At 36.9% G+C, this 26806-nt stretch overlaps 1 protein-coding gene across 1 annotated transcript; it reads right to left on the bottom strand.

The window, feature by feature from the left end:
* Window positions 1-73: 73 nt before the first annotated feature.
* LOC4331423 (callose synthase 9) lies at window positions 74-26589 on the bottom strand. The gene is made up of 51 exons (XM_066308540.1): window positions 26202-26589; window positions 24854-24951; window positions 24215-24378; window positions 23936-24059; window positions 22711-22821; window positions 22489-22614; window positions 20845-20934; window positions 20497-20594; window positions 20288-20405; window positions 18826-18951; window positions 18661-18737; window positions 18496-18574; window positions 17869-17985; window positions 17272-17374; window positions 17037-17160; window positions 16616-16793; window positions 16457-16509; window positions 16310-16367; window positions 16149-16233; window positions 15830-15879; window positions 14980-15066; window positions 14514-14599; window positions 14415-14439; window positions 13397-13491; window positions 13227-13308; window positions 12952-13112; window positions 12720-12840; window positions 11493-11590; window positions 11292-11382; window positions 11020-11180; window positions 10105-10214; window positions 9733-9867; window positions 9376-9444; window positions 9112-9292; window positions 8824-8938; window positions 8317-8436; window positions 7757-7872; window positions 7582-7665; window positions 7385-7497; window positions 6782-6834; window positions 5743-5919; window positions 4326-4373; window positions 3575-3733; window positions 3064-3177; window positions 2890-2978; window positions 2656-2814; window positions 2467-2569; window positions 1808-1927; window positions 1497-1547; window positions 1224-1406; window positions 74-570 (listed from the first exon to the last, which is right to left on the bottom strand). Exons 1-51 carry the CDS (start codon window positions 26398-26400, stop codon window positions 334-336), a joined length of 5721 nt encoding a protein of 1906 aa, XP_066164637.1. The 5' UTR covers window positions 26401-26589; the 3' UTR covers window positions 74-333.
* Between the last annotated feature and the right edge of the window lie 217 nt (window positions 26590-26806).

The raw sequence follows: 26806 nt of genomic DNA, 5'->3' as shown, positions 1-26806 counted from the left end.
CGAAAAAATCATTCTCTAAGTTAATAAAATGGTTGTTCATTCTACGTATCAAAATATTAACGATCAAAAGAAATACATCAACAAAATCTAATAGGATAATATAATCAGTTGTATTAGCAAACATGAAAAGCTAACTCCACAACTAAAGCTACAAAACAACAGTAGCAATCACAATTAGAAGCACTAAGATCAATACAACAATGTGGCCAACAGGATACATCCACGACTCCCCGTCCATGAAATATATACATCCTACTGCTAAGAGAGAACAACAGTGATTGTAAAGCTCCACGATCTGAATGGAGATGCTTAGATGGATGGGAGCAGCTACAGTCATACTCCCGCATTTGGATTGTTGCCAGCAAGAATGAGAGAGATCTCCAAACCTCTGCTGAAAGCCTGGTTAAATAGAAGTCGGGTCTGGAAGGTGGATATGAAAGGAAACCAGGAAAAGATGGCTATCGGGACAAAAATGATCATTCCTGTGCCAGCATCGTACAGGCGAGCTAGAGAGCGCACTGTTTTCCATAGACCTAGTTTCTTCACAATAGGTTTCCACGCCACAGCGATCTGTATTATATATAAAAAAAAGCATGGGCACGAATATTAATGATAGAAAACAAATACAAAAAGGAACATGAAGTACTACTCCATCCCAAAAAGAATCCAACCGGATTGGGTTTTTTTTTGGGACGGAGGGGGTAGGTGTTAGGTGCTTCAAACAAAGAAAATAGTACAAAATTTAAACTTAAAATACCACTTGTATAAAGAGAAGTAAAAAGGACAATTGGCATTGGGTAAATAACTACTCCCTCCGGTTAACAGTATAGAAAAATATAGGAAGCTCGACTTTATTTTTACTGTCTTCGAGGCGAGTTTATAAAATCTAAAATATGAGATTATGCGTAGTTTCCAAGACAAATCTATACTACCAATTTTATGTTTTCAAACCAAGCACTTCACGATTTATTGATACTCAAAGCTTCCAAAGTTTATCTGGAAAACATCAAACGCTAGGGATTTGACCAGAGAAAGCAGCTTTAATAGTGCAAGGAGTAAGGCCAAAAGAAATTTGGGAGGTTGAGTACTTCTGTGAAATACTTTAGGAGAATAGTGAACTTCATGAAACATATTATCTGCTACGCAGGAACAATTTTCAAAACTGAGTTCACTTTTGCACCATCCTGTCTCAGATGGACATTGATGTTTCTATAGAAACTCACCGAAAGAACTCCCCAGCCAGTTGGCACAAATGCTAAGATGGCAGCAAACACATCTTTGACACTAAGGCTTGTAAACACAACTGCCACAACCAAGCCCGCCAAAACCATCAGTAGCGCAATGCTTTTGATAAGTCGGAGGAACAACTGGAAATGCACCATCGCCTTGGGATTCAAACCGAATACCTGCAGATTAATACAATAAAGAAAACAAGTTAATATCCAGATATGTGATATTACTCAGATACCTCATACAGTAATAAGGAATTCACATACCAGTAAGAGGACAAAAAGGCCACCAAGCACAGCCCATGATATCCAATATATCTACAAATCAAATTAAATGTTCCATTATATTGTCTCCATTAACTAGACCAATAAGTGAAGATCAAAATATATAATCAAATAGTATGTTACCAAATTTCTGATTACAAAAATATATCAGTTCTTTGTGTTCAATATCAGAGTATTAATAGCACATTCAAATAAAAAAAATACTTTCAGAAAGTAAAAAAAAAAAAACTGAAACATATTTGGTCAACGAATTTCATGCCAACAAGCAAATCAAATGGATGCTGAAAACATACCAATAGTGCTTTACTTGATTCGCTTGCATCCATATGGTAAACAACTCCATACTGGAAGATGAAAAATCTTAAACTCAGTACAGTTTCCAGTATCCTCCCACCAACATTGTGAATATGTGCCTGAAAAAGAAATGTTCTGATATTAACTATCATTCAATGACTTCAAGCTTGGTAAAAGCATCCATTTTGGAGCTCATCATTACTTTCGTCAATTCAGTCATATGCTAAGAGTAGAAATAGAAGCCAATATAAGTGCCAGTAACTGCAGAAGAGGAATCAACGAAAAGAATAACAAAAGTGGCCTCAAGACCTTACAACAAATGTGACAGTAGATTCTCATGATACTGTCAAGCTGCAATAAGATTACTCCCTCCGTCCACGAATATAAGCATTTCTAAGCTGTTTAGTAGATATTAAGGTTGAGGAGAAAAGACTTTGGTGGCCCTCCTTAAATGAGGGATGGATGGAGATGGGAGGATGGTTGGGGGTAAGATGGGAATAAATTTGAGTGAGAGGTGATTTATGTGACAAGTAGCACTCTGGAATGCTTACATTTGTGGACATATGAACTAGTGAAAAGAACTAGTTTTTCCATTGTATGGAACAAAATATTAGACACAATTAAAAATGCTAATCATATACAGGCAAAATTCAGTTACCAGTTCTTCATCCCACCAGGCTTCCCAACTTTCTTCTCCCTTAACCCCAATACCACCTCGGTAAAACAGCCAATTCGTCCAGTCTCTGAAATCCTCAACGACCCTGAGAGAGGTATTTTAATCCTGATAATTCGAATTTCAAATATAATTACGCAGAGTAACACATGCATAGAATGCTTAGCAGCTTACTTCTGCCATTCAAATCCAGATGGATTGAATATGTATGGAGCAAAAAGCCAAGAAACTGCCATAAACCAGCTACTTATGGAAAGCAAAATGTAGCCAACTGCTCCACCATTGTTAAAACCATACGCTAAAAAGATCACTAACAAAAGAGCAACCTCCAACCTGTGAAAAACAAAAGCAATCATCACAGACTGTAGTTGCACACAATTTTGAGAGCAAAATCAGGTGATAACAAACCCTTTCACAAAATGGCTCCTGGAATAAAGACGGTAGTTTTCAGCAAATTTGATATGTCGTACCACAAAACCCCTACCGGTTGCTCTATACTGGTAATCCAGAAGAAACACATCAGATCAATACAGAGTAAAAATCAGAAGTAGATAAGCATCACTTAAAAACAAAGGACCCTACCTTTGCACCACCATGTAGTATTGTGCGGCCAAAATAGTGGGTCCTTGTACCCAGGGAGAAAGTAAAAAATACAGAGCAAAGTTGGAACTGCATCGTGATGAAGCTGACAAAAGCCTGTGTCACACATTCAAATGTAAAAATGCATTTCTCCAGGCAAAATATATTAGACAATAAAAAACAACATAGGCAAATAAAGCTAACAAATGCAGAAAAATCTATACGAGATTAGAAAGGTAAGCTCCACTCAACAACAACCAACTTTATTACAACAGCCAATAGGTGAAGACTCTTTATGTTGCAGTGAAGCACATTGAATTCAAAAACACAAGATTGAATAAATGAAGACTTTGTTGATACCAGAAGAAAAATGACTTGAGTTATATCAAATACTGTGTTGCATTAAGAAGATGTTGAAAACATTTCTTAGGAAAATAATTCCATGGAAGATAATTGACCATGAGTGCTCAGATGGAACAGCTTAGGTTATTTGTTGGCAAGATAAAAGGAATACCGTCAAGACACCAAATTCCAGGATGAAACCCAGAATCATAGGAATAGCAGTAAATACACCAATCTGGAAAAGAAACTGTGTGTTCAGAGCTGCATTCAAGGCTGTGTTCTGCAATATATCCACCCTATTCTGAATTGATTCTCCAACTCCAGACAAAGCCTACGAAACAAATATAGAAGGAATATGTCAACTAGTACAATATAATATCCTGGTCAGATATGGCAGAAAAAAAATGTCACAAACTGAACCCAAGAAACTGGAACGTAAGGTAACGAAAGTGCAAAATCGTGAAAGGGTAGAACATAAAAGGAACACACTGAGTGAACATTTATAACAGGATTTTCTAGAAGGTACTAGCAAGAAAGTTAACGTGCGTTATAACATCTATTAGCTTTACAGGTGCAAAAGTAGAATATAGAAGGCACACAGCATGCAAGCGTTGCACCACCCAATAAAACAGTGCTTATGCCTCCAGCACATTTTACTTAAAAAATATATTGTCTTGCGTGGTTAGGAATGTTTCCAACTTAATATACAAAAGATAAAATAAAGAACATAGCAGACATAGAACAATGCAAGCAAGATGCGTTAATTACCAAAAAAAAATCTTAATAACAAACTTCATACAATTGACAGCATAGAGCAATCTGAGTGAAGTCATTACAAAAGGTGGACAATAAGCAAGTAAAGTGACATGTTATTATAGAGAGATGTTAATATCAAAGAAAGTAGAACTGATTTTCTGCCTTACCAGATAGGTTTTCCCATAGAGAAATATGTACACGGTCCAAACAGTTAGCTGCAAAAGAGCAAACAACTTAAGATCAGAATTTATTTTAGAATAATAGAATCATGATTGCAGATTCAGGGGGATAGCACCTACAACAAGATCAATATGTAGCATCAATAATCTATTTTTGTACAAATTTAATTTTATGCATGTACTTAATAATATAATAAAAATGGTACCGTTCAAAATCCTATGCATATATTAATTGTTTTAGGTCAAGCTGCTGTATTGTGGGCAATCTGAAGTCAAGGAATAATGCATGTTTTAATTCATATGTTCTAAATCACCCAATTGAGCTGATTAGATTCATATGTTTTTAGATTTCCTCCTGGTCAATACTGAAGATGTCGCAAGAAAGGGCAGAAAAGCTACGTTGGGGCATCATGCTACTAATCAAGGTAGCAGATGAGGTCTAATTATCAAGATTTGGATGGAGACCAGGGGCTAGATGGCTGGAATGATGGATGGAGCCCGAAGGCAGAGAGGTAAAAATTAGAAATTACTGAAAGATGCTGCTGTTTGTCTGCCTGGGAAGTAGTTGCTGGGCTTATTGTTCCTTTGGTTGTCTAGTTGAATTTCAAATCTTTTTTAGCTGGGTTGGCCGAAGAACAGGCCAACCTAATAGATTAAGATTGTGGGAGAAAATTTAAAGAGGACAAACAGTAAGCTGTCGAGAGAGAAATTACAAGGCAGTGCCCAGGTCAGCACCAGCACCCCCACAGCCTCAAGCAGCAAGATTAGTCATTTTCTAAAGTGAAAAGACCTGCTTCTCTCCAGACTAAAATATCATCTGCGATCTCAGCCACAGGTTGATTCGCTGTTTTGTACTTCAGGTTGAAGATATGTGCATTTCTTTCTTTCCAAATTAACCAATAGATCATCAGGCACAAGGTATCGAAGGCCTTGAGATATTTAGTTGCCCAGGATAATCATGTGATCAACCACCAGTCCCCCAGAATTACTTCTGGTTTGCTTTCAGATCGTCCCAGGTTGTGTTTGTAGCAACTTTATTGAGTTTTCTTAGTCTTGTTGGCATCAATAGTTGTGACAGGGATCGGATGGCATCACAATTGTGACAAGCTGCTGGCATTTTGGTTTTGTTTTTCCTCTTGAGCTGTAACCTGATGGCCGTTACCAGTTCTACTGAAATGGAGATCAGACCTCTCTATTTCAAAAGAAAAAAAAAAGAGAATCTACTGACTTCAATTTTGCATTATACTCCATTTTTTATATGATGTTTAGCATCATTGAACTAATCAACACCATTACGCCATATAAAAAATGGAGGTAGCCAAACTTTTAAAAGTTCAACTAAAGACATTCTAAAGTGACATCTATTCGTGAATGAGGGAATAACAAGCAAGGAAAATCTAATTACCATGGTGCAGAAGTAGAACCCAATAGTTGTCACATAGAAGGACAACATCCTGAAAAAGTCAAAAAGCTGTCCAAGTCTGTATATATCCCGGCTGAGCACTTGCTCACCATTTCCTCCAGCAACTTTTCCTTCGAACAGTGCAATCTGATTAAGACCAACGTCTCTTCCCTTTCCAACCTACAGAATTATGTTTGGAACATCAATATAATGCTCGCAAGACAGCAAGAGTGTTGGCAACAGTTATATAATGCTAGAGTAGATGGTGCAGCGAACAAGTTTGTTTCACATTGGTAGCAGGAGAGCCTGTGAAACAATATCAGCATAGAACTCCTGGTGTACATACAGAATAGAAGGTTGCAGGTAATAAAACATTTTGAACCAGGTGAACAAGGCTTTTCCCACCAATTCTCTCCCTAATCACCAGCAACAATTAGTTCGGGAAAAAAATCACCACGAACAATAATTAGTATTTGTGGTAACGCCACGAACAATTTTGGATAGCAAATCAACAGTGCGATGTTGGAATCGCCAACAAATCAAGGGCAAATCGATGTAGTCTTGAGTTTACTGAGAATATTAACTCCCAAATGTAAGAAACCCCAGAATTTGTCCAATTACAGAGAACTCTGGCATTGTGAATTTTCCTCAGATACTGATAGCGATAGCTAGCTGTCACCAAATGGAAGATAATACTTCTTCACATTACTGGATGACCTCAGATCAAGAGTTTTAACTATCTCATTTTACATGAACATCAATGATGTATGACATACTTCTTCCAAAGGTAAATGAGTCAATTCACTTTTGCTATTAAATCAATCCTCTGTTATGTTACTTTTAAATACCAAAACATCCTCCCCCCCCCCAAAAAAAAAAAAAAAGTAAACAGATTATGAGACCAATTGACAAATAGGCGATAACAAATGGAATTTCCTTTTTAAGATTTTTCTGGCCTACCATTCAGAGATTAAGGTATTCTTGACTGATAAGCTAGATGTTAGCGCAGAAAATTCAAAACACGAATGAAGAAAATTCAGACCTGAATATATTCATGATGAGTTATGTTCCCTAAGCGCAGAGTTGAGTTGAACCCTGGAGTTCATAGATGCATCAGTAAAAAGATACAATACCATGAATGTAACTAAATTACAGCTAACTGTTGTGGTCTGCAATTTGTAAATGGTAGGCAGAAACAGGAAGATTATTGAGCATATATGGACAAAGTGATATGGTTATAACCAAACAAAAATATGCATTGACAGAACCTGAGAGAGAGACCCCCTACAACTAAAACAATATAAGAATATGCACAGCATTAACAACACAGAGAACTACAGGTAAAAATATGATAGTTTACAATGCGCAAGCAGCTTATACTCATTTTTTAGTCTCTAGGTTACCAAATAGCCTCATTTACAGAAACACACGCTGAGCATTAGAATAATACTACATCGAATTCACTAGCGAGAAGAGAGGTATAAAGTCATTTTTGCCCTACTAACTAGCACACAGGCTGTCCACACAGCAAATGCCAATTTCACAGAATGTAATGGGCTATTATTAATAATGCAACCTGAAATAGACTAAACATGCAACAACCAGAATTGAGAAAAAGACAGAATAATAAGGCCACTAGCCCTACCTGCATAAATATCCTCACTGATATTGATGACACGGGAGGCCTTACTTATTCCACCCCTCGTTATATGAAAAATTCTATCAAAAACATCTGGATGGCCATAATGCATTCTTACTCTGCAAAAGAATTCCAAATGTTGACAGTATGTAACTTGAAATGACTCATGAAATAGAAAATATATATTATGTAAAAGCACTTACTTCAGTGGATTGGCCAGAACACGCTGTCCCAATGTGACAAAACTAGTTTCCTGATTGGACATAAACGAGGCCAGCGAAGAAACACTACAAAAGAGAGATTGTAAGTTTGAACTGAGATGACTACTGAAGTAAAGCCACAACAAAACGACTGAACAAAAATCTAGTGAAACAACACCTTCCCGTGAACACGTGTTCTCTAACACCAAGAATTGAAGGCTTGTGCTTGCCATGATTCTGATAGAATTCCTCAAGCAGGTTTCTCATTTTGAGTGCCTCCTCAAAATAGTTATCCTTCAATAGGACAACCAAAAGAAAAACTCAAAACTGATGGAACAAAGAAGTCAGGAGCTATTTCAGAAACAAAAATGGTATCTTGGCAATAGTAAGAAGAGGTGCGGTATAGGAGCTATTTCAATAACATTTTTTCCCATAACTATAGCCTTTTTAGAAATAAAAAAAATATGCGCATAATAAAAACTTCAAAAAATGTGAAAAACATTGTATTGATATATATTGAGTCACCTTAGATCTGTACCATTCAATAAAAGAGGCTAAACATATAGTAAGGGATTACAAAGAAATGAGCTGAGCAAGTGCTTTTATTTAAATATTGGGGAAAACCAAGGAAGGTCCATCAAATAAATATAATATACATAATATTTGCTCCTATATGTATAAGGACCAAACTTCGTACGAGAGCTCGTCAATAATCAAAATATAAAGACAACAGCATACCTGATTCATATCAATGGTTTGCACTGCATTTCCACGGGTGAATATTATGGCATGATTTTGGTTTTCTGGCTTCCCCTCACCCAGCTTAAAATTGCCAGGCAATTTAATGGAATAAATTTCCTGCAGCCAAGTTATTTGGTGCATAGAAGAATTAATACGTTACTCAAATAACCAAACATGATATAAACTACTTTAGCTGATGATATTTACTTAACAAGGGAAAGAATGGTATACTACTATAGGAGAGCATAAATAAACAATTTTATGGATATCAAGTGTCAAGTTGGATACAATGAAAACAGTATGAAAAACAATGCACAGAAGGCATTAAAACTAACTTAAGCAGCAGAATACATTGTTAGCAGTAAGAGTGTACAAAGGCAAAATAACGTCTGAAACCTAATAAAACAATTAATAGTGTTAATGGAGAAGGTTCTTTCAATAGATAAGATAAGGGTAAACAACAATTAGGCGGAGAAAACAAACTTAAAATTAATTTATACTGACCTTGTCCTTTCCATGAATGTCAGCTTTAACAAGCTTTGAGTAATACTCGGTGCTAGGCTTTCCATTCTTAACGCTCTCAACAATATCAACGTAAGCAACTCTGAGTGCTTCATTTCTGAGAAAGATAATAATAAAACAAATCTTATACGCACTGTAGTACTATGAAACACGCACAAAATAAAAGGAGAGCAAAGAGCTCCCCAGATTCTACAAAGTGGAGGAAAGTTTCATTTAGCATGAAAGCAAGTAAAGAGTGCAAATATGTCTAACATATAAAGTGAAGAGTACCTTTGCATTAGTAGAGCTATGTCTGCAGCTTCTGGTTTCCTCTCTGCCTTCTGTACCCCATATATTTGGCAAGTAACCACATATGTAAATTTCAAATCAGCCTGAGCACGTGCCTCAGGAGACAGCTCAAAATGTATATCAGCCAGACCAAGACCAGTTGTAGCAACTGCAGATTCAATATCTAGCAAAGGAAAACAACACAGCAGGTTATTTATTACTTCATAAACAACATTAATGTTTCTTACAGGGCAGTAGTAGAAATACCTTCAGATTGCAACTTCTCCAAATAACTTTGCAGCATAAGGGCTTTCCTATAGTACATCATCCCACGAACTGCAGGATTAACATAGTTCAAAAACAGTGACATTTTGAAGAACTTGTAGAACCAAAAGGTTTTCTTTCATCAGATAAAAGAACAGTAAATGAATGTATCTTCAAATCACCACAATTAATATTTTTAAAAAGTATATAATGGACACAATTTTCACGGTTTAACAAGTGTGAACCTTTGGGGTGGCAAATCATCAAAAAATCATGCTAGTAAGAAATAAATACCATGGAAACGAAACACTAGCAAAATAGTATATGGCATGACCATATAGGTTTCGAAAGATAACAAACCAGTTCGTGCTAAGGTCTGTCCACGGTAAGAAGCCCACAGACGTAGTTCCATCATGTCATTAGGGCTACTAAAAAGTTCGGAGTCAGTTGTGTTTTCATCCCTGTTAATGCGAGCAAGGAAGTTCTTCCATTCATCTGTTTACATAAGCCAACTTCATTAGACTGTGCAACCATAATAAGGAAGAGGTAATTACATTGCATTGCATCCTTCAAGCACAAATCACAGATAGCAGCAGGCACTTGCACTAACTTTTAGGCATTGGCAGTAGATGCCACAATTTTTCCTTCTAGAGCAAACTGTAGGAAAGCCATCTTACAAGAGAAATCCAAACAATGCTTTCAATAGTAACAGTGGAGGGAGAGTGAACAAACCTGGATAAATCTTCTGTAGATAAAATAGTGTACTTATACCATCTTCATTTCTCTTCTGGAGTTCATCTTTACTATAAAGAACAGTCTCGGAGTAGTATGGAGTAAATACGCTGCAAAACGAAGTGGTGCATATCATAGGCACAGAAAACAGGAGCAACTGAACCAAGAAAAATAGACACACAAAAAGGAATGCTCGGCAAATAATAGAAATTTTAACATCAAGATTCACGAGATTTAGTCATCTCAACATGGCTTTGAACAAAAAAATAATTTGTATATAGAATAATATCAGGAATTCATATCTATATGGCGTTCCTTCCTAAATTTCATCAGCAAAAAATTTTAGCAGAGTTGCACGATGAGCCCCCATATCGCCATACCGGCACACCGTGCCACTACCACATGCATCATCATGCCCTACCTCCAAAAACATCGCTTATGACCTTAGGCACCCTATAGTGTGCCATACCACCCACCTCTTTGACCACAACTACCCTTCAAAGTCATACTCAGTCTCAGAATATGTTGGTGGACGCTAAAATCGCATACGCACCAACGTTGCCACAGGATGAGACAAAAAGGCGCCAAGGGCATCAAGTTGGTAAGGTGGGCAAGGTCAGACTAGGCGTCAAGGCAACGAAGGTTGCCCATGATGGCCAGCAGACTCAAGAATGCAAGGTCTGAAGCGACTTGTGGTCAACTTTGAACACATTACTAACCAGGTTTATCATTATTCTTTGATTCCAGCAATTAAACACATGAGTGAGTACTAGTCTAAGAAAAAGAAAATAAATTAAGGGGAGGCTGGTTATAGGCTGTTTCTACAGACTATCGGCACATTTCTGTAGGATGAGACACTGAACAGAAGCAACTCTGAACTGATAGAACAAGCAGAAAACTGTAGAGAAGTCTCACCTGAAAGAAAGCATTTCTGAAACAGGTCTTGCAACAGGCATTTGCATGAACAGAGAGTTTGTAAAGAACTCCAATCTCCGTCTAGCTTCCAGGTTTTTAGGAACATTTGCAGCTGACTCCTTGATGGTCAGAAGAGAGTACAATCGTTTGATCAAGTCCTTCTAAATTCCATGAAACCAACACAGATTAAATTAATGGTTATAAAGATTCACAAGCAGATAATGTAAGAACATTAAAATTTAACAAGAAAAACCAGTGTTAAGACAAAATACCAATCCAGAGTCAGTTGGCCACTTGAGATTATTGAAGAGACGGCCTTCAGCTCTTGCTTGCTTAATCTGTTCCCATTCATCAATATTGCCACTAGAATTCATAAACAAAAGAATTAGGAATGAAATATTATAAACAGAACACAGCTTTGAAATATTATAAACAGAACATTAGAACAGGATAAATTGTAAAAAAAAACAGACCTCATATCAACAGACAGCACTTCATGATGAACAACTTCATATAGATCTTGAATAGCATTAATTGCCCCTTTCCTCAGATCAGCAGACTCGGTTTCTTTCTAAAAAGCAGCATCTTAACATTAACAAATACTAGAGGAGCCTGGATAAAATTTTCAAGCCTAAAAAGGCATAAAACAGAAAATAACTTTTACAAACTTCTAAAATATTTAAGATTCATATCATCCCCTACAGTACTTCCAAAAAGACTGGGTCCCCTGAGCTTTAAACCAGGTATCTAACCTTCACAATTCTAGAAGTCAGTATCAATATATTATAACCTTTAAGGCTCAATTTCATAGTGGTTTAACCATCTGGAAATAGATTTGTGCGTATGTGGATATTACCATAAGTCCTGATGATTCATTAAAATGTACAAAGAAAAATCGTCAATGATGGAGGGAACTTCAGAGATGCAATGCAAGAGATGTGGTTTGGTTGCTTTACATGAGATCGTGAGTTGGTGTGCGATGGTGTTTGTTTGGATCATCAGGAATGTAGGAAACACTAGTTAACGTAAGAAGATATCTATTTAGTATTAAATAATTAATAAAATTTAATACCCTTGTTTTCCAACTTAATATAAAATAATAACCCTTACTGTGCACTAAGCATGTCATATATTGTCTTAACCTGGCATCTCACTGTACTGGCCCCAGAAAAAGGAAATTTATCTGTGATTTTTCTGGGCTAGGCCATGTGGGAAACTATTCACCATGTGGATCCCCAAACCAGGCAATCAAACCCACAGGGGTATATCCCGTAGGTATTCAATCACGCATGCCCTTAGTAACTATAACAAACTTTTTTATAAATATGTATCTCTGAAGTACAGGACTTTGGTCCAGCCCAGCCGCAGACAAAAATAATTCAAGGTTCAGAACAAAAAAGGCATGCTAGTGTTGATAACTCATGTCTATACGATGAACCACAAAAAAACTTCAAGGTTATTAGAGTTCCAGCAGACAACAAATAAACAACATAAATATATCATATTTCACACTGGAAGGCTGGCAAACAGTATAAAAATGGCAGATGGAAGCCTCAAGTTTTTTAACATTATACTCACTCCAGCCTCCATTTTTCTTCTATGTTTTAGAATCTTTACAGTCAACCTTTTTATATTTCAACCTTGCTAGGTCATACAAGAACTTTATTACGATTTGTAGCTATAGGGGGGGTAGTAATTACCAAAATTCCTGCTACAGCAACTAACTTGGCAATGACATTGGGCAATCTGCTGAAATGAAGATCACTCTGAATGTTCCTCTTGGAAATGCTTTCTCGGATACCAACATAAATCCTCTCCACCCTAAAAAAAATAAAATCATCACCAACACATCCCTCCCACGGATAAAAAAACATCTGTTGAACTAGATGAAAAGAAGTAAGGAACAGGATGAACATAAATAAAATCCCTTACCAGAGACGTCCTTCTTTATCTAGTATAGATGTCAGAATATAATAAATGCTGTGATAGCACTCTACAACAGCATATTGCATGTATTCATCCTTTGATATCCTTAGCCATAGTTCCTCTTGTGAGTCTTTACAATCAATTGCAATATCTTTGGCTAAGAAAACCTGCAATGAAAATGGAAGTGGTCGCCAAAGTGACAAAACGAACATAAGATGCGGAAATCATCAAATCATGCAGGGAGAGCTTTTTAAAAGCTAAAATAAGTTTTGACTTTTGACCTTGCTAGCAAGCAAAAAGAGAGGCCACTGCACAATTGGAAGAGATCCATTATTCTTAGGCATCAAGAGTAAATCCAGTTCACTGTAAGGATGAAAGATCAGAAAAAACTCATATCTAATTAAGACGTTTGAAAGAACAGTAACATAGTATTCCAAGAAACTTTACTTACGTGTTATTAATATAATCCTCTTCCCTCATATTCCTCACAATTTCGTTCCAAAAGGGAGCAAATTTAGATGCATCAAACTTGTTTAATTCTGGATGCTGTTAAATTGTGAATACCAGTGTCAACTTATTGGAAGTAAAGATAAAGAACTGGAAGAAAGCATGCTATATCTATAATTTATGAACAACAAAAGATCTCTCTAGCTTGTCTAAACTCTAAACACGCATAGCAGTCAAGATGAAAACACTCAGGAACAGCTCAACTGATCTGAGCTCAAATCAATACAAAGATATTTCATTCAACAAATCATGGCTACATAGCACATGCATACAAGCAGGACAACCGAAAACAAAATATTTATAAAAAAAAACTGTATCAGATAACCTGCAAATACTAAAATGCTAAAAAAATGCCATTAAGGGAGGATGTGACTTAAGGCAAAAGCAGCAGATGACTGGTAATCGAGGGGGTTAGGACGAGAGTAATCATGAAACAACATTCAGAGGAAAAAGACAGTTATGTGGAAATACACAACATTCAGGAATGCCTATCTACTTAAGTGAATCTTTTAATGGAAATACACAAATGGAACCACAATGCCATACTTCTTATTACCTAGTATAAAATTAGCGGAGTAGTACTCTAGTTCTGTTTTTTAAAATAAAAAACTAGGGGGGAAATACTCCACAAATGTAGAAATTCAAGCAAAATGGAACAATTACTTTAACCGCATATCCGTTTACAAATACTAGGAGCTATAAGAAAATTGGGCATGCTCATCACGAAAGTGCTTTCATCATAGAAATCCCTCCGAATTCGTTTTTCGAACTTTCTTATATTGTCGGATGGCAGTTAGCCAAAGCTGGTTTGAAAGTACAAGTTTTTTACTAAAGGACAATATCATATAAATAAAGCAACTTAAGAGCGTTATTGAAAGATAACAAATAATGTCCCACAGCTCCACCAACAGAAAAGATAGAATAAGTAAACAAGCAAAATACAGGTAACAAGATAATAGTACCTGACTCGATGATAGCAGCTGCTTCCTGTATAACAGATTAGAACCACTTTAGTGTATACCACTCAAGTATAAATCAAAAACAATAAAAACATCAAAGACCTTTTCGGTACAGCAACATGGAGTTTATCCATGAATGCTTCAGGGAACTTCTCAAAGAATCTGTGAACTGCTTCAACAGACCTAATCTGAAAATGGCATACAACCACCAGATAAGAAAAATTGACAAAAAAAAAAAAAGCAAAATAACAATCGAAGTACTAGCTATACACAGATGAAGAGCCAAGGAAAATGGTCTAGAAAAAAACATGCATTTTACATAAATGGGCTTAACAAAATTGGTACAATTACTTTCATATGTGCATGTTAATAGTACAAAATTATTTTCAAGTGCCTTTCCACAAATAATGCATTTTCATAGGTAGAAACATCCTGAACATTTCAATATGCTGGAGAATTTGGGATTTGGTAAACAAGCAAAGATTTCCTCGCATAAACAATAACAATTTTACACACAAGAGAGAATCACATTGCAATAGCTCAAAAGTTAAAAGTCAAGAAGCTAAACCTCTCCCAGGCGATCGCGTGCACCAAGGAGAAACCCACATATAGCAGACATCACGGTGTAAAATACATGGATATCCAAAAGGTAAATCTGCATAAATGAAATTTCTCTTTAGAGATGCATTTTTCCTATGTTCACTGCAAATTCAGCAGCTTCCTGTAGCACAAATAAGCGTAAGAAATACGAGTAAGTGTGGGATAAGCAAAGCGGATGAAATGTTAAACAACTAGAATGTGAACTTGCCCAGTTTGATTTTTTACTTCTGATTGTGTTGAATAGTGTATCGGCAAGTTGTTTCCTATTTATTTGTTAGCTACATTAGATTTAACTAAGTATAAGTATCTCTCTCATGTTGGATGTTAAAGAACAAAACTTATAAATATATTTGCCATCCTTTCAGGTTCAGCACACTGGAGTTATGCGCTGCTTTGGCATGTTGTCATTTACTCCCTCTGTTTCATATTTGCACGACGTTTTGACTTTTTTCTAGACAAACTTCTTTAGTGTTGACCAAGTTTATAGAAAAATCTAGCAATATCTACAACATCATATTAGTTTCATTAAACGTAACATTAGATATATTTTGATAATATGTTCGTTTTGTGTTAGAAATGTTTTTATATTTTTCTACAAACTTAGTCAAACTTAAAAAAAATGACTAGGAAAAAAGTCAAAGCGACTTATAATATGAAATGGAGGGAGTAGATATTATTACTGCTCCAGAATTAGATTATTTACTCAATGCAAGGACATGATGACCCTGAACTCACTACAGTTGAGAGAGAACAAGATAAGGGGATGGGACATAGTATAAATGTATAGGACAAAGTTAGGAGCAAAAAAGGTTACTTACTGATACCACTGGAGCCCATAAAGAAAGAATAGTTAGAGCATTATGGTTATCTGTAAGCATTAAGAAAAGTTTCAAATATTAGTACATTAAAGTGCATCATTACACATGAAGGAACCTATGGAAACAAGGTAGACAACTAGAAGTAGATTTCATGCTTTGCCCACAAACATCTAGGACAGTTGCAACTTAAAAGAACATACTAAGAAAATTATTTAAAACATGAATATTAGAAAGAGATAAGACTCAAACAACTATTTTCAGCTACACAAGAATATGGAATATTTAGGTATCAAGTTGTATGAGGATGTGATATTCTTACTCTTCGAAACAAAGTCATGCCAAGCATACTCTAAGCGTTTGAAATTGATTATTTCCATTGTTGGTTTAACAAGAGGTTCGATCTGCATAAGAAACACTATTTTGAAATGCAAGTTGATCTGGAAAAAACAGAGGGGAACTAGATAAACTAAAACTTTCCTGGAGAAAATAAGTGAATGAAAATTTTGCGCCAAGAATTGCAAGCCAGAAAGCAACATATCTGCATGGTAAATAAAGTTAGCACTAGTCTGAATTCAACTTTGGAAGAAAAAAATCACAACACTGTGATTCAAAGTCCCAAAGGATTACTTGATGTAGTCAGAAGGTCTTTCATGCATGCCTCTCCCAACATAATTGTTCTCCTTCAATATAAACCAAATGTCAGAAAATATTAGCAAAAGATATTGGATTACAATGACTTAACAAAAGACAGCTTTTAGTTAGTCAAAATGCAGCAGCAAGCAAGACCTGATGCATCCACTTTCCAAGGCGTACAACAGACCAGCGGTAGCAATAATCGGTCAAACCGTGGCAGCAAGGAACACTCATAAGCAGGCCGATAATTATTTTGGCGCCCACGTATGCACCAATTACAAAGACATATATCTTGAATGTAGCCGAATTTGTCCCATCTTGAAATGCTTTGCTGAGAAACAATCAAGCAACCAAAAATTCCAAATTAGTGGTATACACATAAAGGAGTTAGGTATCATCCCCTGGAATTTGGTGCGCCAGCCCCTGAATTCTGAAATCAATGTTGGGGACGTCTAGCAATTCACTAGGGCAAAGACCCCATGTATTCTTTTTCATAGTTGAACAAAAAAAAAAGCTTTTCGGAAATTTTTTTGGCAATTATCCCTCTGGTCTCAGATATGAAAAGAAAACATACATATATAGGTAACAAATAACCAATGAAGCCGCGGTGAACCAACAGAATCGCCAAAGAACTCGGGTAATTGCAGATCTACGAGATGTTGAATAGGCGCCATACATCATCAGAATGTCCAATATGCCTTCCACAGAAAAAAAAAAGGGAAAAAGAAACAAGAAAAATTAGTCACTTAGAAGAGAAATTGTGCAGATGATCATAATACAGTAACTAAATAAGAAGTTCTGTGACTGACTCTCAATAAATTTCATGATGACATAGGTTGGACCCAGGCTGAGGAGTGTCAATACTGTTTTTTTGTCAAATTTACGATCCTTAAAAGCAATGATCATTAATCCCTGAATGAACACAAAAACACTTAGTTTAACATTGAGCAACTAATCATCCAAGGAAATATCATACCAAATAAGAATAATAAAAGGTTCAACTCTCCTTAAAAACATCAGCTTTAAGCTACCATTTGCAGCATCTTTTCACTATAAAAGTTGTACATGAACGAAACACCAGATGGTTGTTGATTAACATGGTGGTTAGTCTCAGTAAAATATATGCCATGTAAAATGTGACATACAAAAAACATTAAGCACTTGTTCGGACAAAAGTTAAGATTCTGTCACATGTCTCCAGAAAAACTGAACACACGGGAAGGCAGGTCCCCCCTTATTATTTCCCATTCCAAAATAAATAGACAAAAGACAACCCTTTATTTTGCATCTAGCACCTCAGTTGCTCAAGAAAATGAAAACAACTTTCAGGCACACGGTTAAATGTGAGTATGTGATGCCAAATGTCAAGCAAGATAGTGAGACCAGTTGTGAACAAAAATTTATACCTGAAACATCATAACTAAAAAAATCCAAAGGCGATGAAAGCTATGGTAAAGATGAAGAAAAGTTCTGTGCTCCACAAAAGATGTCTTTCCATAATGATGATTCCTACCCACCAAGCCCTGCAAAAGAACCATCTGTTTGGTAAGGGGGGAAAGGGTTGTCTTCACCACCTCATCCCACAAAAGCACATGTAGAAAAATGAAAATTGGGCCATCCCACTAAAATCTTGAATGGATGGATGATCTAATCTCTCAATCCAAATAGCCTATATATGCAAGATAATTTTAGGTGGTTCTGTAGAACTTCCATGGACAAAACTACAGTGCAATATCCATGATACTCATGTTGTGTAATTAATGCTTCATATGTAATTGAGATCATCAACCTAGTAATTTTTTTGGGGTCACTTTTCTGCACCTAGTAAGACTTTCCCCAGTATACCATATTCTCAATAGGTAGTGCACTCGGTTCCTCAACACGAATAACCCTGTGTTCCAAGTAACTACGTGATGTTTAAGATGTGCACAACAAAAATAACAAAAAAAAAAGATATCCTGAGATGTCCAAGTATTAGCTTGGTAGTTCCGCCAAAATACAAACAATTAAGTATATGATCAGCAGAAAGAAACCTTCTCTTTCCTACTAGGTTTAGAGAAAAATGGATTGCTGATCTTCCATGGCCAACCAAGCTGAAAACACTTCGGAGACCTGAAAAGGACAGTGTGGATCTTTATGGAAAAAAATGAAAATAACAACAAATTAATGGAACTCAATAGCTCAATTGATCTACCAACCAGAAGAACTCATTGAAATCATCATAGTTTCTCCACGCAGAATGTGGCGCTCGCCCATTGTCATTGTTGGCTGCTTCCTGTAGAGTACCCAGCATTCAAACCACTCAATAGAAGTACAACCAAATGTAGCAAGCTAAAGTAGCTCCAAGCAGATACCCCACTTACAGCTGCGATGATTTCATACATAGGAGAAATGACTTGGTCAAGAAATGATACGCCACCATTTGAAATGCAGCTTTCAGCAGGCTCTGCAGTCTGTCTCCGTATAATCTCCTCCAGTTCTCTTGCTAGCTGTAAGAAATATAGGAGCATGAATTTCAACAATAAAAGTTATATTCCCTCCATCCAAAAATATAGTAACTTCTAGCATTCAAATTTTGTTCCGAAATATAGCAACTTCTCCGCCTACTGATGGATAAGTCTTTGGTCCTTGGTCCTGATTTCTTCTTTTTGCTTTTGGGTAGTTTCACCTTTTCAGGACAGCATCTACTCCTTTAGCATATTTTCAGTTGCTAGGACAGCTGCGGTTAGTAGGACAGCAGCAATTAGCATCTCCTTTATGCCTCCTTTATGCTTTATTCAGTTTGGATGCCCTCTAGGACAGCATCCCATTCAAATTTCGAATTTTTAGACTAGGAGGGTGCAGCAATAGGCTTGCAGCCAGCTATGGTTATATATATGTATCCAACCTCCCTCGGGAAGGTATGGCTTTGTGTTTTGTGAATGAAGAAAACCAGAAAATTGCCCCATCTCGAGTGCCATCCCCTTCTCAATGAGAGTAACCATTGAAGTTCTAACACCTACATTCTCTTCTCAACTAATCACAACCTTCCCCCATTTAATTTCTCCACCTACTTCCTTTTCTCATCCAATCACAATCTTACCCTATTTAATTCCACCTACTTCTTTAATGCCTGTGTCCAAGCCCTTTTTTTTTTATATTTTCAGAGGTAGTATTTGATATCTTATACAAATTAAGTTAGTCAAAGGTGATTAGTTATTCAATATCAATTGGATATGTCACACTAACAACCATTCCCTACATCACAAATATTTGTCATTTTGGACATCTGAATGGCCTCATAAGTATTATTTTGAACAGTATTTCTATTGTTATACGCTATAAAAACATATTGAAATTATATTGTCTCTAAACAGACAAATCTACACATGACTTTCATATTCCAATTCAAAATATTTAAAGGAAACTGATAGTCAATCTTTGAAAAGTTTGGCCAGAAGTGTTTCGAGTATCGGTGACTACAGAGAGAGAAGAATTGAAGACCATCAGAATGAACAGAATTTTGCAGATTTCTTTACTTAGAAGAAGACATGATCACTTTAGAAACTGAAAATGAAGAATATGCTAATGATTAGGGGAAAACAATTCAAATTCCAAGCATAGACAACAGTGCGCTAATTTGGCAACAAAGTAGTAGATCAGGGAGGGAAGAACCAAAGAAGAATATTTTTGTATGTTAAACTGGCATAGGCATGTTCGTAGAAAAACAGGCGCAGATCGACCTAAAGCTTCTTTGGGTGCAATACTACACGATTGTAAACATTTGCAATAATCAATTAAGCATGCACAAAAAATAGTACAGAGCAGAATCTTCTGCAAACTTACATGATGAAATATATAGCATAAACCTTCTGGAAGAAATCGTACGTTAGCAGCCTCTCCCCAAATAAGGTAGTATAAGCACACATATAGCAACTTCTTTTCTTTCGTCAATGACTCGGTGCTAAGAGAAAATCAGGTAAATCTCTTGGTGATAAATAAGATATAGACAGGAATAAGAAATTAAATATGTTGATCAACATGACAAATCATACTTGTTCCAGACAGGGGGAAGCGGCAAATAATTACACCATTTGATGTAGTTATCAAGGGACTTGGAGAAAACAACATGCACAGCTCCCTCGTCGATTTTCTGCCAACAAATAACAACAATGCTAACGAACTAAGGATGAAAATATTAACAACATAAAGCAACATGCAATTGAGTACTCTTTGCACCAGGCCTGGTATTAAACGGTGCAATATTTCAGTGGTATTAAAAAGTACCCAGAACTTTTGCCAGTAAATATCTAGAATAGGGATCACTCTATGCCATGGAACCAATTCTACCCCCAAAAAAAATATTGTACGACATAAAAAATTAGGGTGCAAAGTATGCATACCGGTTCATTCCCTGGTAGTTTCCCCAGTCGGGACTGTTCATTTGCCAACAGGTGAACAACATGCTCCCGTTGATTAGTCACATTGTCTTTCTGCAACCAATTGTGACATTTCAGTTCCATGAAGGCAACAAGATTCTGAAATACTGCAGCATGTATCAAGAATGACCCAGGAAGTTGTAACTGCAGATCCACACTAAAAGGTTGTCTCCCATGACGCATTTCCTTCTTAAATATTTTCAGAATAACACAGGCTGACATCTATTGTCTTTTTCCCCTCATTTTCAACCGTCTGTAATATTAATCATAATTTTTAACTAGATGCTGTTTACATCCATGGATCTTTATTACTTCTTAGCATTTCTGACCATATAGAACGCTCTACATTATGTTTTCTTTTTATATCAAAATTAAATGCTTGCTGGAATGTATTGTCCAAGTCAGAGAACAAAATAAAAGAAAAATATCAAGATCAAGGAAATTACGGCAAATGTTCTTTCTTTTTCCTTTTCCCCTCATCTTCAACAGTCTAATAAAATCTTGGTCATAATCTTGAACTAAATGTGAGTTTACATCCATGGATGTTTATTAGCTCTTAGCATTTCTGACCATATAGAATGGCATGCTCAGAAACCACATTCTACAACAGTCTGGTTTATTGAAACTTACATTATGTTTTCTATCACATTATAATATTGGTTGACAGAATGTAATATCCAAGATCAGGGAGCAAAATAAAGAAGAAACTACAGGTAGGAAATTAGTTGAAATGTACAGTTTCAACTATCTCAAATGTATATGCTGCACATTTCTACATAAATTTCATGGTTACTGTTGTAACATAAAACAACAGATGGGTACATGTATCCTTGGACTTAGGGGAAAGAACAGAGCCAAGTCATGTGGAAAGTGAGAGAGTGTCCCATTCTAGGGTTCGACCATCCTATATTCATAGAGAGGTTGGCATAAGGGGAAATCCCCCTTCTGCCCCTTGACTACACAGCCCAAGCAAGGATAATTTCGTATATCGTACGAAATACAGGGCATGCTCCATCGGTATATCCTCCAAGTATACTCTTTGGACATTTCCCATTGGGTTTCTAGCCTACTCCCAACACTCTAGGTCTAGGGGATAGGGGTACCTATGCTCCAACAGTTAGTCAGAGCATCCAAATATAAAACTACTACCTCCATTTCAGGTTATAAGACTTTCTAGCATTGCCCACATTCATATAGATGTTAATGAATCTAGGCACACATATATGTCTAGATTCATTAACATATATATGAATGTGGACAATGCTAGAAAGTCTTATAATATGAAACGGAGGAAGTACTTTGCAAATGGCAAAACTCAATTACAAAAAAAGAGAGAACCTGCACTTCCTCAATCATATTGAACAGCATATTTACAATTAAAACAAACTGAATCATGCATGATAGTAAGTCAGTAACAGCATAACATACAGTAGTGATTACTAATACTAACAGAAACTTTTTCACTTAAGTTTGTGATTAAAACATATCTTCTGTTAGCAGTATCATCAATGGACTCACTAAGTTATAAGCCTACAATATGATTGTGGTTATGGTTGAAACCACAATCCATATAGTTTACTACAGTAGGTGCGTCATAAAGGTACAGACCTGAAAACCAAATACACAGTGCAAGAGATCCAGCATATCGGAATTCCTAGCATCAGGGACAGAGAAGGTGGCAGGGAGCCTTGGAAGTTCCCTATGGTACTGCAAAGCTGATATAGCTGCCCTTACCTGAGATGAAACGACATGGAAGTAGTACAACCACAGACCACGGTTATATCTAAAAAATGGTAAATACTAACGAAAAGGATCGACTCTAAATTTTACCTCTGGAAAATTCACAATGTCATTAGTTGTAGACAAAGCATCTAGAGGAATAATATTATAAGCCACAACATCCTCTGTTCTTTCTGCATCTTTTTGCATGACTCTTTTCATCTGAATATAACAGAAAGGGATGTTATTTATGCACAAAAAAATATATGAAACATTTTATTGATCTCAAAATGGGTTAAAAAAGGAGCAAAACGAATTCATTCAACAGTGCTGTTTGAACTCACTGTTAACTGGTAACAAAACATTCGAGAAAAGGTACTACTGCCTGCGGACCTGAGGTTATTTGCATTCAACACATCATACTAGCAACAAAATGTCAGAAAGAATAATATTCCTTGCCAGACAGAAATTATTACTTTTTACTGTTCAGAGACCAGAAGATACAACTTTGACCAACAAACAACATTATGTCCATAAGGGTTGTGTTATTAAAGAATGTTCTATAAATAGCATGGACAGTAAATATACTAACGTGTTGAATTCCGATTGTCAGAGCAATTGTCTTGTTAATTTTACTTATTTGCAACTAGAACAATACTACAATAGTCTTCTAGTAAAAGCTACTACCTGCGTCCCAGTATATAAGGATTTTTAGGGTTGAACACAATTATTAAGAAAGTAGGTATAATTAAATGGGGGAAGGTTGTGATTAGATGAGAAGTGGAGGTCGGAGAGAAAATTGAATGATGGAGGGTTGTGATTGGTTGGGAAGAGAATGTTGCAGAAGTTGTTACATTTTGGGACAAATTCTAAAGGCTAAAAGATGTTATATTTTGGGACGGAGGAGACTATCTATGATGACAAAAAATCTATACATATGCGAAAGTGGCTATAGCCTAGCGGTTACAGTGCTCAAGTAGCACTTCTGGTCCTGGGTTCGGCTCCCCAAGAGAGCGAATTTCAGGCTTGAATAAAGAAAAAAATACCATGGGGGCCTCCCTCACTGTTTCCATTCAAAAGAAAATCTATATACACATAAAAGTACATCACTTCACTCTTATAATTTTAGTGAATACATTGATACACTAACACTTTACCAGTATCTTACTGCAGACCAGTAGTTAAAACCCATTCCATACTAACCACTCAACCATAATACCAAAATACATGGCATGGAGAGCAGACCTATTTTTGTTTCCTTTTTTTTTAACATAATTGAAATTTAGTAGGAAAAAAATAGCATGAACTATATATTATCAAGGTGAGCAACAAAAACCTCTTCAGATATCAACTTTTCTGCATCCTCAGGTGAAATTTCCCTTGTTATTTCCTCTATAACTGACCATAAGACCTTCAAAGTAGCAAGGACTTTCTTGCGCTTCAGAGTTTTGCGTTCCAACCTACTCAAACAATCAGGGTGGTTAAATCACATACTATGGGTGACATTTAATGTTCAACAATTGTGCTTGAAAAACAAGCATCTTGAAAAAAAATTAAACTACCAATTCAGCATTTTAGCTAAGTGACAGACATAATTTCATAGAGAAATACATACTCTCCAAGGTTACCGCTGAACACAGCAGATTCTCTCAACTTCATTTCATCTTCACACAATTCATCAACTTTATGCTTTTCTCTGTATAGCTTATAAAATTCCTGCAGTTTAGCAACATCCTGACTTCGATCTATAGCACCACCTTCCCTTTTTGCTAGCTTTTGCTGAAAAATTGAGATAGAAATAATCACTTTTAGAAAAATAAAATTTAAATGTCAAACCCATCTGCTTAATTTGTATAATTCAACAAGCCATGGTTCCGGAGATGTGACGTGTTGTAAATGAGGAGGACTCACAAGGCGATATTGTATGTTAAAACACTAGAGCGCTGGCCATATGAAATAAACATTGTAAATCCATCACAAGAACAGTTCAAAATGATATACTTTTGTAGCGCTGGTAGAGCATAAGATTGTGGCGGTTGACACCATAGGTCCATACTATCATTCTACTTCTTAAAAAACAAAGATGTGAAATCACTTATTTGTATTGTATTCTCTATGTATGGCTTTTACCGACATGGTTTGACTGTATATATGAAACTCAATAAGGTTCTATCTTGGAGGTTGTGCCAGATGTACAAAATAACATGTGATTATGAAAAATAATAATAAATCATATAGAACAGTATGAACATACCCTGATAACTGACATTAAACCTGTTTTGAACTGCAGTACACCTCTCCCTTCGCTATTTGGATCCAGATTTTGGGCTAGTGTGTATGCATGCTCACATACTGCACATTGAAGTATAAACACAAGAAATTGTCACCGAACTGCATTTAAACTTCATATGGGAAAGTGAATTCAGTTGCTAAAAGCTGACTCAATTCATATCGTTGATATACCCTTCGATTTTGTGGAGCAAAAGCCATAAAAAAATTCATTGCCAGATTAGTGGCTGAAAACAGGAAAAAACCTTAAGCAACCAAGCACAGTTCACCGATAAAACAACCTTAAGCTAACATCGGTTTTTACCTAAACAGGGATAAATACTAACTAATCTCCTTTGAGTTAGTAAAAGTTTACTATTAATAACTGACTGGAGAAATTGCCAAAAGCATAGGCAGTAGTATCCCAGTACAGAGATTTCAGAACATAGCTGGACTAATTATGGGTTGTTTGCAGCAGATTCAGTAAGTTGACTGATTTTCAATTTAGCTTAATGAAAAGAACTAAAGACTGACAGGTGATGCAGATTGCTAATTGCAGAATGCCGGATTGTAAGGCACTAGCATACATTGGTCAGTGTACATCCAATCAGAGCAAATCAAGTTTGAAAAGTCACTTTAACCATGTCAACGAGTTGATTGATAGCAAACTCAGGCGAGTAGGAGCACGAAACCAGTAAAGCATTAGTCCGACTGTAACAACTAAGGCCATGTTTCTTTCAGCTTAAGATTATTATGATCTAGATTATTGAGTCAGATTACTATAAGCTAGATTGTTATAATCTGTAGTAGAATAAGCGGTTAGTTGTTTCTTTCCTAAATTATTAGAGCATAGATTATTGGGTTTGCAAGTCTAAAGAGGGAGCGGGGTGGCATGGTGGGTAATTTTTCACCCAATAATCTGGAAAAAGCTCACCTAAATGAGCTTATCAGATTATAATAAGCTGGACTCCAGATTATAATAAGCTACTTCAATAAGTTGTCTGTTTCTTTCAACTTGCTCCCAATAATCTGGATTATAATAATCCCAAGCTGAAAGAAACAGGGCCTAAATACGGTAGATGGTACTAAGCCTGATCATAACGGTTGACGAAATTTAGTAGTACAAAAGGCTGTAACAAGCAAAAAAAAAAGCAAAAGTACTCCTAATGGACTAGCATAATCAATTCGTGTAGCCGATGCTAACTGCAGAAAATACCAGGAAAAACACCACTAAGTGAACACTACTAATAACTGTATAGGTAGGGCAATTCTGAGCCGCGGCGACCCATACAGCTCACAAGCCTAACGGAGCGAGAAATGGTAACGAAACTTACGAATCCTGGCGACGGTAGGGTCCTCATCCTGGATCTCGTCGGCGGCGCGAAGCACCTCGTCGATGTGGACGTTGTTTCCGAGAGACGACGGCACATTCCCGGCGATGCCGGTGACGGGCACCCCGAAGGCGCCTGCCAACCGCTCTCCCCGCAGCGCCGCCCGCACCAGGCGCTCCCAGTTCGCCGCCGCCCTCGCCATCACGAGGCCCTCAGATCTAACCACACGCTCGCTCGCACACTCAGAGGCCACTCGTCATAGCCCCTGCTCACCAAGCTGCTTGCGATCGACCTCCGCGTCGAAGCGGATGGGAGATCGGAGATTCGGAGCTAGGGTTTTCCGCTCTCGGCGCGCAGGGAAGGGAGGTGGCCGTGTTTCAGGGGCTCAAACGAAGAGGAGGAAGAAAGCGTGGGGAACTGGGGATATGCCGAGACTACTTTTTTTTCTCCTTTTTTTTTGAGAGTGCCCTTTTCGCGTTTGGCGAGACCGCGAGACGGTTTGAAACCTTTTGATGCGACTGCGATCTGGAACGGGGGGCGTGTCAGCATGTGATGCCGCATCGCGCGTCGCACAGGGCAGCCCGCTCCCACTGTCAACTGTCCCCACA

The sequence above is a fragment of the Oryza sativa genome, chromosome 3 (genome assembly GCF_034140825.1).
Source record: "Oryza sativa Japonica Group chromosome 3, ASM3414082v1".
Lineage (NCBI taxonomy): Eukaryota > Viridiplantae > Streptophyta > Magnoliopsida > Poales > Poaceae > Oryza > Oryza sativa.
This window is presented reverse-complemented; position numbering and strand designations above follow the sequence as displayed.